We start from the raw sequence: 12,275 nt of genomic DNA on the forward strand, positions 1-12,275 counted from the left end.
TCGACTGACAAACGGATGCGCCGCCGCGTAGCGAAAAAAATTCGCCCCTAATGCGCTGTCCGCACTGCCGCTCCGCAACTGTGCAACCTTACCGCCAGCAGTACCGCCGAACACTGATCAAAGCAAGTCTTCGCAAGAGCGCAACCACACAGTGCCCGCTGAACAACCAAGCGAACGGGACGGGCGCTTTTATTCACGACACTTTCGGAGACAACTGAGACAACGTTCGGTAAATGGAGCCGCTTTTAACATACGTTACCGGAGCAACACGTGCACGCCCACACCAACACTCCGTCTAGGCGCTGATCAAGGTAAGGTCAAGGCTGGCAAAACTGTAGCACAGCTGCACAGGGCTACCGGTAGGCAAGCTCACGAAACACCACGTGACAACTTGGTAAACTTTCTGTTGTCGCCTGCGAAACAGAAAACTTCGAAACGTTTGCCGCTACAGCCGTTCCCGGGACAAGACATTCAACTGGAGCTGTAAACAAGGCCGCATCGCTGCCGCATCGGTTTTTGTCTTTTCTTCGCGGCGCCTTTGAAACCATGGCTCGAACGACCTGACTCGCAGTGTACGAGTGGCGCGGAGAATACAAATAACGTGATAAGGTGCGCTCATTTGAAGCCCGGCCGAACGAGACGCTTGACGGAAAAGTAAGTGCATAAGCGTTATGCAATCTGCCCAAAACACAAACCGAAGTTTGTTAACAGTCAAAACACGTTTAATGTTAAAAAATAATCAGTATGTTTGTAATAACCGCGAAGCGCGTCTTCTTTCTTCGCACTGAAGTTCTTCTCATGCCAATAAACTTTTACTCCTTTACTCCGATGGAGCCGTTGCGCCGTACAGGAGATACCGGGCAATCGGCCAGCTAGGCAGCGTCAATCCCCCGGGGCCAAGTGCGAATATGCGTTCTATGTATTCGGTGGTGTTATTTATTTATACAGTGTGTTGCGACGATAACTGGAACACTTTAAAAATTTTTCCTGAGCGATCGGCCGCTCTGTTCGCGCTCAAACTTCACACAAAGGTCGCATTTTGTGGTCTATTTTGTTTGACACCGGGAACAACAACGGTAGTTACCTGTTTATTCTGAAAATAAATAAAAACGATTTTCGCCTATGGGAAAATGGCGGCGATTTGGACGTGCGAGCCCGAAAACCGGGTTTTCTGATCGTCTGTTAGCTCATTTCTAGGTGCATTTTCTGATCGTCTGCTGCACCATTTGGCTCCGTACGTGAATCCCAAACATGCGTTTCACTCTGCAGGTGGTTCCGTCGTTCCAACATCAACTTGCGCTGGCTCGCACGTCCAAATCAGCCGCCATTTTCCCATAGGCGAAAATCGTTTTTATTTATTTTCAGAATAAACAGGTAAGTACCGTTGTTGTTCCCGGTGTCAAACAAAATAGACCACAAAATGCGACCTTTGTGTGAAGTTTGAGCGCGAACAGAGCGGCGGATCGCTCAGGAAAATTTTTTAAAGTGTTCCAGTTATCGCCGCAACACCCTGTACATGGCACATAGCTAGCGTAAAAACTTTGGAACAATAAAATACGCGAGGTGAAAGTGTAGCAACAAAAATGCACCTCGCTGGAACCTCAAACCAAACTTTGCCAGTTATGCCGGTTTTCGAATAGCTAGTCACGACGAGGAAAAGGCGAAAAAAAGCAGAAGCATGCGCGCACGTGACGCATTCCTGTTCTCTAGCTTGCCCTAAGGCCAATTGCCCAAGCAAGCAGTGCCCGTAAGCAACATGCGTTGCGCTTGTGCTGTTTTTGCGTTCGTTTTGGTCCTCCTGTTGTCGCAAGCGGAATGCTCGAAACGCGTTATTAAAAGGCCGCACAGAATTCCCAGGGCCAAGCACGTAGGTAAGCTGACTAGCTGGAACCTTTGCTGCTTTGACTACATCAGCAGCTGACAGTTCACTTCCTGGTGCTTATGGTGGATAGTTCTGGAATTGCAACCAGGGAGTTTTAAAATTTAGTTTGTGAATATCGCGGATCTCTGGGCTTACAATTAGGGGCCCATGTGGCCATAAGTGCACAATGTTACTGTCAATGCTTTGCTGTGATTTTAAATGATTTCAAATGTATGTTTTTAAAAGGCCATCATCTGACTTCTTGCAGGACCCAAGATGACTGAAGTAAAGGCCAAATTTCCAGAGCTGAACTATGAGCAGGTCAGGGAAGTTCTCGAGGCCAATGGTACCAAAGGAGTTGTGGTTGATGTTCGTCACGAGAAGGAGCTTGAAGACGATGGCAGAGTTCCTGGCTTTGTCAACGTTCCATGCAAGTGGTGCATTCTTTTCTTCTGCAGTAGTGTGCATCCTCAGGTGGAGCTGCTTTTGAAAACAGTGACACCGTGGGGCTACCTTTTATCTTTATTAGATCTCCTGTGCCACTGGAACATGAGCCGTTTTAATTAACATTGGGCTGGCTACTAACAACATCCAATAGTCATTGAACTGCTCATGTGATATAGCAGTTCAGTGCGCACTGTGAAACATGTAACGTAATCAAACGTTGCTATAAATGTTTTACTGCTCAGTTTTGATACGCAGCAATTAGCCAAGTATTCTTGTGAAGCAAAACTTGACTTGAATGAACGACCTTTCTCATACAAGCTAGCTCCTCTAAAAATGAGACGCCATTAAGCCCGAAACACCTTTATGCCAGTTGAGAAGATGACTTACAACTGAGAGAGAAAGAAGATAGCCGTGATTCCCTACAGCCATGGTGTGAGCTACAGGCTCAAGAAAATAGCAGGGCAGTCGGCTGTTGACCTCGTGTTTTCTGCTAGATCTTCTGACAAATTAAGTGGCATTTGCCGCAAAGTGAACAGTGAAAGTCCAGCTACAAAAAAGTCCACGAAGAAACATGCGATGCACTACGTTCAGTGCAAGCCGGAGGTTATCTACGAGATACCACTGTCTTGTAAGAGGTCGTAAGTGGGACAAACAGAGTACTGCCTCAATGAACGTCTTCGGGAGCACGCGTGCGATCTAAAAAACGCCACAGGTAGCACACTTGCTGTAGACGTTGCCAAATGGCCAAGCTGCTCGCCCTTGTTTGAGAAAAACCACATGCTGGCGCGATACCGGGACCGGATGCAACGAGAGATTAGAGAAGCCTGGGAAATGCATACCCTGAAACAGAATTGCGTTAGCGCTCCCTCCGTTGCTCTCACGAAAAAATAAATTCACTTTCTTGGTGAAAGTGGAGTTAAGTAGGGCTGTCATACAAGGCGTGCTAGTTGCCACGAATTTGTTGGTAATTCAGATTACTGTACCTTATAGGATCGATTGTACATTTTTTTAGTGCCTTTAGTTGTTCTTTCTTTTCTAAAGAAGGATATCATGTGTCTCTTATCTGTTCCTATTTAATACCCGGTCAGTGACAATAAACTCGTTTGTTAGTCAGAGCCCTGTCTGTGTGCCCTTTCCGTAGTCTCGTTTCCCATGCTGTTTTATAACTCAGAAAAATAAACGTATTTCAGTAAGCAGAGGGTCATACTTTTCTAAGATGCACTGTGCCATCGTGATGCGTACCATATTAAAAGCTTCGTCCTTTTTCTTTCTTTCTTTTTTTAATTTTGTGAGAAGCTCGCCCCTTCCCCTCGTTCTCTCTTTAAGCCGGAAGTTAATTGCGCCCCTTACGGCTTTCCTATTGGCTAGTCGCTGAGGCCACTTCTGGGAGGTGAGCAACTATCTCTGGCGACCCAGAACTGAGCAATTCGATGAGCGATTTGGTCCACGGCGAACAGTAGTTCGTCTCTAGTCGCGTCACTCATTAAAATAGCTTGTAAAATTGCTCCATGTGGTTAGCGATTATGGGATTTTGGCACAGTGTTTCCTCAGTAAAGAGAGAAGCTCTTGAATGGAATACCTTTGTAGAACAAGTCTAAGCATAGTTTTGCACAGGTCGTTTCAGGTACCATTGAGATTCTATTGGATATGCTCTAAGCAAAACATTATGCTTCTCTTAATAATCGCCCTGGTTGTTACCGTGTTCCAGGGTAACGTGCTGCAATCCTAAGTCAGTAAATTGGTTTTTACTTTAAAAACTTTAGACCGAAAGCTTTCTTAGTGGGATCGATGGCATTCTGTCAAAAAACTAATACATTTCCCCATAGACCGGTTGGCGGACTAAAAAACTCTGATAAGATGTCTGGACATGCGGTGCATGCATGAAACCGGGCTTCGATTGTGTCAAGACGGTTACTTGAAAATCACGAAAAATAAATGGTTCTGTGTAAGACAATACATGCATCACTCATGAAGAAGGAGCACAATAGTATACCTCTGTCTCATAAACCACGTATCGGTATGCATTGAGGTCTATCGTAGGTTCGTTTACTTAGTGCGCGAGAAATTGTCGCATGGGTTTGTTCTTTGTTTGCGATTTAAATCTTTTGAAGGTTTAACGGTCGATTGGACGCACTTGCCGTGAAGGTTGGACACACTTTTAGCTTTCGCACTTCTCTCGGCTTTCTTTAGGAAAGGATGGTAAATTTTCTAAGCTTATCTGTTGTGAATTTTTGTTTTGGTTTAAAAAGATGCGTTTCTAGCTATATTACCTGGGGCTTTACGGCAATTGTGCAGTCCCCTGCCGATTTTTCGCACTTCCCGAAACTTCGGCTGCTTTTGCTGGGGCTGTCTGTGACGTATTAGTGCTTTTTTCGTATCTATCACTTTTTGGGACTGCGTGATATTCTGGCATTTTCACCGCCCCGGTCATGTCCAGAAAATCGGTCGCCAATCGTGTTCTTATTGTGCATAGTGCATTGCAGCTGTATACTGCCTTTACGAAAGCTGTTCAACCTCTGAGATATGTTGCTGTACAATGATTCTTCACTTATGTGCATTACGTCTGTTGCAGTGGACCAAGTGAAGATGGCATTTGTGATGACACCCTTTGAATTTGAGCTTACATTCCACGCTAAGAAGCCCGACCCCAACAACGATGTGATCTTCTCCTGCCGCTCTGGACGGAGGGCGCTGATGGCAGCAGAACAGCTTCAGCAACTGGAAACTTACCCAAAGTGAGTTTTTACGTGCACTGCTCCGCGATAGCCACATCGGAGCGATGTGGCTTCACTGAGAAGGAGAGCCTGTAGATACGTCATATCGGAGTTTTTTTCTAACACTATGTCCTTTAACTTGGAAGCTTTTTTGGTCTAGTGTTTGGTATGGCCACTTTTACCTCGGCGTTGCAGACAAAATTAATGATGAAGAAAAGTGTGGGAAGCACCCATCTCGTGTTTTTTTTTTGTTAGTTTTGTCTGTTCACGCTTCAATAAAAATGAATATGCGCCTACCCCTCAACGTGCCACACTTCCTTCGTGCCACATTGCAGTCAAAGGGAAAACTTTGAGGTCAGTATGCCTGAGCAACTAAGATCAACACATGGAAAGCTATGTTAATTTTTGTGCAAAACGTTTCCCTCCAACCATACCTCAGCGAAATTGGGCGCGCCACTCACTCACACTCGTGCTCACCAGTCGTCCTCACCACTTGCACTCACTTGCAATACACGCCCTCCACCACTCGCTCCCACTCACGCTCGCGCTCACCCCTCACCGTGACCACTCCCACTCACGCTCACTGCTGCCGTCACAACTCGCACTCACGCTCACTGCTCGCCATCACCACTCGCACTCACTCACGCTCGCGCTCACCACTCGTCGGCTCCCCTAGCACGCAAGTGTGTGCAGGGGTGAGACAGCTGCGCATATTGCGCCTTTCTGATACAGTTCCATTTTCCTGCGCCAAGCTGCTCCAAAAGCACGAAAATGGCGAAAATTGCGCCAAACTGCTCCAGAAGAGCCTCAACGGCACGGATTTTGATGCTCATGTCAGTTTCGGCGGGGACAAAAGCCTCCCGCATCCCGGTCACCGCTTTTATCGTCGGTCAATCGCAAACACAGTAATGACACAAATAGAAAGACTGAAATGAAGCACGCGATAGCTTCGAAAACTCGATTCCCTTTCCCTCCGGGTTCGCTGAAACGGCCTTCTCGATTAGGCATCGCTGCGGCAACAAACAAGGCCGCCACCTGATCTGGCTGCTACCAACGCGCTCAGTGCGTATCGCCGATATTTTCCCTGGTCTATTTTACGATATCAGCTGCAGGTTCCAGTCTATTCATTCTATCTGTTGTGGCTCTGAACAGTGCCGTTAACGCGGGGTTATGGTTTGAGATTGGTGCCAGATTACGGGAAGTTGGGCGGCTCGAAAAAAAGTTCATTGAAATGTAGGGCCTACGACTTCGGCGTGGTTTGTCCTTCAGTGCGAAACGCGGTGCGCGCGTCTATAATCGGGTTCGTGAAGTGAATTTTTCGGCTTGTTGTGCTGTTGTAAAATGCTGAGATGTTGCTGTGCTTCGAAGCGCGATCGCGAGCCTCGGGGATGGAACGGTCGACACGAAAGTTGCGAGCTGTGCTGCGGCGCCGCGACCTGTTCAGGCAGCGCCCAATAGCTGCAGGACTACACGGTTGCCATAGAACGCGACTATAACACTTGATGTATGCAAAGTGAAATTTAATGCCAAAATCTAGGTGGCTAAACATTAGCGCTACTCAAATGACCATAGGGTGAACCTGCGCCCCGGGGACTGAAACGGGTAGGCTGGTTGGGCTATGCGACCGTTAGCTCGAAGCTGCTCAACTGTTGCCGTGACTACAGTCGTTCGTACAACGCAGCCTGGGATTACAAAAATAATAATGTTAGCATTAAAACAGCAAAAAAACGCCACAATTGCGGAGCCCTTAAATTTGATAAGAGTTTTAGCAGTCCGTCTGTTCCGTCGTGTACGTAGTTACCGTGCTCACCGGGACTCGTCTGAGCACTTGGGCATTCGTAGCCGTAGGGGGATTAGTTCCGCGAACCGTAACATTTTATTGTTCGTAACATTTTATTGTTGCGGAATAAATTTCAATTTCAACCTGCCTTGTCCGCGCCTCCTCGCCCTTCCGCGCGCGCAGGCGCAGACCGGTCCGGTAAACCCGGTAACAAAGTAATCAACAGAACAGACGGACTGCTAAAACTCTCTAATGTTAACGGCAGTTTTGTTGTCAGTGTTGCGTGCAGGCGCAACACAATATTACCAGTTAGGAAAAAGGTAGTGCAGTTAGTACTTTGCGGTACTCTTAAAAACTCTTTCAGGTAAGGCTTTTTGAGTGTTCTGTGCATTCAAAACTGATTGAAATGTGCACTTGACCCTGCAAATTGCAGAAATAATGATTTTTAAGCTCACAAGACGATTTAATTAATGTCCCTAACTGCTCCAAATCAAGATTCTTCTGCTCCAAAATCGAAATTTTGCTGCTCCGAAAACTGCTCCCAAATCTGTTTGGGCTGTCTCACCCCTGTGTGTGTAGCAGACCCTCCATGAGTCACGAAACAGAACATGATTAGTGCATTATGGCGTCAGAAGGCCATCCAAATCATATTACTAAATCAACACGCCGCCAGATAATTAATTCTAGGGTGCCCCGTAGCAGGAGCTCAGTGACGACATATTTCCGAAGCTAAAAGCAATCCCGCCACTAAAAGCCATCACAGCGAGCGGCTCCTGCGACAAATAGCCGACAGTGAGTAAAAGCGCAATAGTGGCGCTCACCGCGGTAAGCCCTGCAAATGGCGCGAGTAGCGCGAGTGGTGAGTGGGGCTCCCTGCGAGTTGTTCTCGCACTCGCGAGTGGTGAGTGGGGCTCGCTGCGAGCGGCGCTCGCACTCACGAGTGGTGAGCAAGGCTCACTGCGCATGGGGCTCGCACTCACACTCGCCAGTCCAAAACGATGGCAAGGCTTCCTCACCACTCACCCATCAGTGGCAAGGGGGGGGGGGGTGTGTGAGTGCTGAGCACGAGGTCGCGGGTTCGATTCCCGGCCGCGGCAGCCGCTTTTCTGATGGAGGTGAAAAGCAAAAACGCCCGTGTGTGCGGGATTTCGGCGCACGTTAAAGATCCCCAGGTGGTCAAAATTAATCCGGAGCCCTCCACTACGGCGCGCCTCATCGCCTGCGTTGCGTCGGCGCGTTAAACCCCACAATTAATGGTGGGTGTGTGAGTTCACTCATGAGTGAGCCTGCCGACCTGTGGATCCAACTGCTAGTGATGTATGTTGCAAAATTTTTTTCAAAATTCATCGTTGTATTTTGGGTTGTGCGCAACTAGGCTGTAGATATATGTTGTTACTTGTTGTGCCACTGATGTGTTGCCAACTGCTGCTCTGTCTAAGCGTAAACCAACCCGTCCTACCAGAGTCACTTTAGCAAATTTATTCTGCTCGCGTATTTATGTGATGAAGCTACATCTTGGGGATATCAAGGTCGTTTTTAGCACACAAAGTGCTAATAGTTGCATGATGGCGTGGTTTTGTTTTAAGGGGAATGAAAGACTTCGCCTAGGCAAACATGCTGACGTAAATGCTTCTTACGATGGGCCTACTGCAGTTGCTAAGCGTTAGGGTGAATGCAGAGTCGCCTGTTTGATTACTAGCTGGAATGGCTGTTTTTTCTAGTTGTCAAAAAACAAAACCACTCTTGTTAGCGAAATTTTCGGGCACGTTGGAGGGACACAATAGTGAATTCATTGATGTCTTTTAGGGTAGCAATGTAGAGCTTAACTCGTGCGATCCATTATTCGGCTATTTAGTGGTTGTACAGAGCTGTAGTTATTCTGCAACCAGCAACAGAAGAAAAAACACCATGCACAATTCGAGGCTGCCGCACCAATTGCCTTAATGACATCACTGTAGCTTTCGGAGTGTTTTTAATGCTGTACAGTCGCAACAGAAAAAGATTGGCACAAGTGACTCATGACCGGAGAAGAAAAATTTTGACACGTGGTGCTGTTTCCAAGCGCACCTATAGCGAGAGTAGCAAGCACATTCCATTTTCCAAAGAAGGGTGACCGACAGAAAGTGGCCCATCCTGCTGTTGGCCCTGCGATAAACTCCAACAAAGAAAATACTGTTGCTCGCAACGCCAAAAAAAAAGGAATGAACTCACGTCCGGAGGAATGTTGGCACTAATTTTGCCCATAAACAACGAGCAAGCTATCATTTCAAATGTCAGCTGTTTGTTGGAGTGCTTTTCGCCGGCCACCCCTTCTCGCGAAAATGGAATGTGCTTGGCACTATTGCTGTAGGTGCGCTGAGGAACAATAGCGTCGCGTGTCGAGATTTTTCTGCTCCGGTCATGAGTCGCTTGTGCCAATCTTCTTCTGTTGCAACTGTACAAAATTTTGATTTTTACTCATGTTCAGACATGCTTAAAATTTACATAATTTAGCATTGCGGACTTGCTAGTGTCTTCATAGCTGATATTGGTAAATCGGAATGGGGTAATGCGAGGTAAGTGGATCTTTTGGATGCATTTTTCTCATTGAAAAATGCACATTGAAAATTGATCAGGAAAGCTCAGAACATGGCTGGCACATCCTAGTCGTTAGGTTGGCGAGGCAATTAATTAGACACACATTTACAACTCACTTTAGTATTGATTTAAGGTCACCAGGTAATCCAATCGTGGCAGGAGCCAGGCCCATTGGGATGTGGTTCAACCACGGAACATCTGCCTCAACACCGGTATACTAAATACAACTGAAAATATGTGCAGCTTTTGTGGGAAAAAAAAGGGGGGGGGGGCTGAGTTCACATAGCACAAACCACTGTAGTTGTGTGCTTTGATATGCATGTGTCTGTTAGCCAATTTTTCCAAGGCCACGCACACAAGCAAAGTTAAATGAGACAACATGCCTTTGCATGCAAGACAAAATAGCGAGAATCATCGCTATTTCAATAAGCTTCTGTAGCTTTCTTTTTTTTTTAACCAAAATACCACTCGGGTAGCCTATTTTGATAAAAATGGGGGGCTGCAGTCATCTGTTGAAGCTGCGGTGGGCTTACCGGTAAAGAAAGTCTGCAGTAAACTTTTAAATTAATGTTGCGTGAGCACTCTTTTTGTCATGTTATGTCCAAATGCGTTTTAGGAGGGAGAATTTTGCTGTGCACCATTTGTTTTGGCATCATCACGCAATTATCAGGAGTCATTTTAGCTCCCAGGTTTCCGTATTCAATCCCTATTCACCGAAATATGTTGTTCGCTCGTATGTAATTTCAAGAGCCCGCACACTAATTTGTACACATTTATTGTGGTTGTCATGTGATTGGGCACAGCTGGCCATGTATACAATCTCTTGAAAAGCTTATCTCTGCAACAAAAGTGGCATAAAGGCAGTGGTTGGTTCGGGCTTTTTAAAGAGATTTTGAAATATTTGTAACAAATACCTAATTGCTTTATTAGATACAGAAATACTAGCTGGTATTATTTCAAGTTTGTTTAGTGGATATACTACATGCTTTTTTTTTTTTTTTTTTTCACAACATAGCTGAAATTTAAAAAGGGCTGTTTTATTTGCACCAACTACACTGGCTTGATAACGTTGGCTGTGACGACGCAGTACCAAGTCCAGAGGGTAGCACCTAATGTATTTCGGGTATGTTTAACCAGTACAAAGTGTCCTTGAAAAAACAAAAATTTAATACCAACCAAGAAATGGGCGAACGCCGAAATGAATGAGTTCTAAGATAGTTTGCAAGTAGGGTCACCACTAAACTAAAGCATGCACATTTTTGTGTTCTGATTGTGTTTTGTGTGCAAGTCTTGGCATGCAGTTGCTCTGCAATTTTGAGCCTGGGCATTGCCCATGGTAGTGGTTGTGCATATGGTTGTTGAAAGAAAGTAGATGTTAGACACTCCCCAAATTTAATACCCCTGTCACACGGGCACTTTCAATCCGGATTGAAGTGAAGTGCGATTGACTTTTCAAGCGTGCTCGATGTGTTGTCTGCTACACGGCACGTTTCAGTCCCAACTGAGAAGTTGCACTGGTTGCACTCGCGTATGCCAGATGGCGCCAAAAATGTATTTCGCGGCCAGTGTCCGGTAACTTTGCGCGGTCGTAGGTGTACATAACTATATAAATGTTATCACAGGTTCATTTGATATGGTTTGTTGAAGTTATCGCCTTCTGTGTCATTATTCAGCGGGGATGAGAATGTCACTGATTTTGCCCAATCACGCTTAGAAATCTCAATCGTGCTTGGGGAACCACGATTAAGTTAGAGCGGGATCGGGCTCGATCGCGATTGAAACTGGCATGTAGCAGCACCCAATTTGGATTGAGCTTGATCCAGATCGACTCAATTGCGATTGAAAGTGCCCGCGTGACTAGGGTATAAGGTGTGTAGAGCTTGGCAGTTTTTCTCAATTAAACTATGCACACTCGTTTGTGTGCAGATGAACGTAACATAGCCTTAGAACACTTTAAATGTGTCTTTATATGACATGCTTGGTACTGGTTGCAGTGGCTCAGCAGCTAAGGAGTTGTGCAGTAAGTTCACAGGTTCAGCTCCTATCTATGCCAGCTGTTTTTTTTTAACAAACAAAAAAAAACGTGCCAACGTGTGTGAGATTTTGGCATGCCTTAATGACCCAAGGTGGTCTAAATTAATTCAGGTACGAGACTTGTACATGTTGAAATTGCTAATATCTCTTTGCTCTCCTCCCGATTCTTCTCCTCCTCCAGCATCAAGGTGTACCCTGGAAGCTTCCAGGATTGGATGATGCGTGGTGGTGCCTTCATTCAGGGACCAGCAAACAATTCCAGAGTGATGCCGTATGCCGATGGAAAGGAAAACAGAGATGCCGACACGAAGAAAGAAGGTGCTAAAGAAAACAAAGGCGACAATGAGTCGGAAAAGGACGAAAAATAACGATGAACACTGCAGCTGTGAGGGCAAGAGTTTAGTTACCTTAATAAATTCTATTTACACTAGGTAATGGGTCGCACATTTTTTAAATATTTGTTATGCTACTATTGAAATGTCCTTGGGCGGTACTTTTAGAAAGGAGAACTTGGTTCGGGTTGCCAACAGATCCAACAAAAACGGCAGTGCTTCATGGAGTGCCGCATGCTGAAGCAAAGTTTTCATGTCTGCTAATATTTTTTTTCTGGTGATGCCTTGCAGTTAAGAATGTTATGCAGCACAATGAAGTGGCACTATTGACACTTTCTAACAGCGTAAATGTTGCAGTATTGCAATTTTGATACGCTAAGGCAGAAATTTAGTCAGGTGTTGAGAAAAAAAAATTCCAAGAATATAAGAGAATATTCTTCTTTATTCAATAGCAAACAGCTCCGAAAAAATAGCTTCGGCTCGAAATATTTGTGAGCTACAAAAGAATTGTAAAATTTGATAACCATATA

At 45.7% G+C, this 12,275-nt stretch overlaps 1 protein-coding gene across 4 annotated transcripts; it reads left to right on the forward strand.

Moving 5' to 3' along the window:
- The first annotated feature begins 92 nt into the window (after window positions 1–92).
- LOC144169961 (rhodanese domain-containing protein CG4456-like) lies at window positions 93–12,201 on the forward strand. Of its 4 annotated transcripts, none has more exons than XM_077699428.1 (4): window positions 93–229; window positions 2,130–2,291; window positions 4,881–5,043; window positions 11,595–12,201. In XM_077699428.1, exons 2-4 carry the CDS (start codon window positions 2,138–2,140, stop codon window positions 11,779–11,781), a joined length of 504 nt encoding a protein of 167 aa, XP_077555554.1. In that variant the 5' UTR covers window positions 93–229; window positions 2,130–2,137; the 3' UTR covers window positions 11,782–12,201. The 4 variants fall into 4 exon arrangements, with proteins under 4 accessions (XP_077555554.1, XP_077555552.1, XP_077555551.1 ...); XM_077699426.1 differs by having other exon boundaries at window positions 153–311; XM_077699425.1 differs by lacking the exon at window positions 93–229 and adding an exon at window positions 261–654.
- Window positions 12,202–12,275: the final 74 nt, after the last annotated feature.

This window comes from Haemaphysalis longicornis, unplaced genomic scaffold (genome assembly GCF_048455015.1).
Source record: "Haemaphysalis longicornis isolate Haplotype H1 unplaced genomic scaffold, Haemaphysalis longicornis Haplotype H1 scaffold_2, whole genome shotgun sequence".
Taxonomy (NCBI): domain Eukaryota; kingdom Metazoa; phylum Arthropoda; class Arachnida; order Ixodida; family Ixodidae; genus Haemaphysalis; species Haemaphysalis longicornis.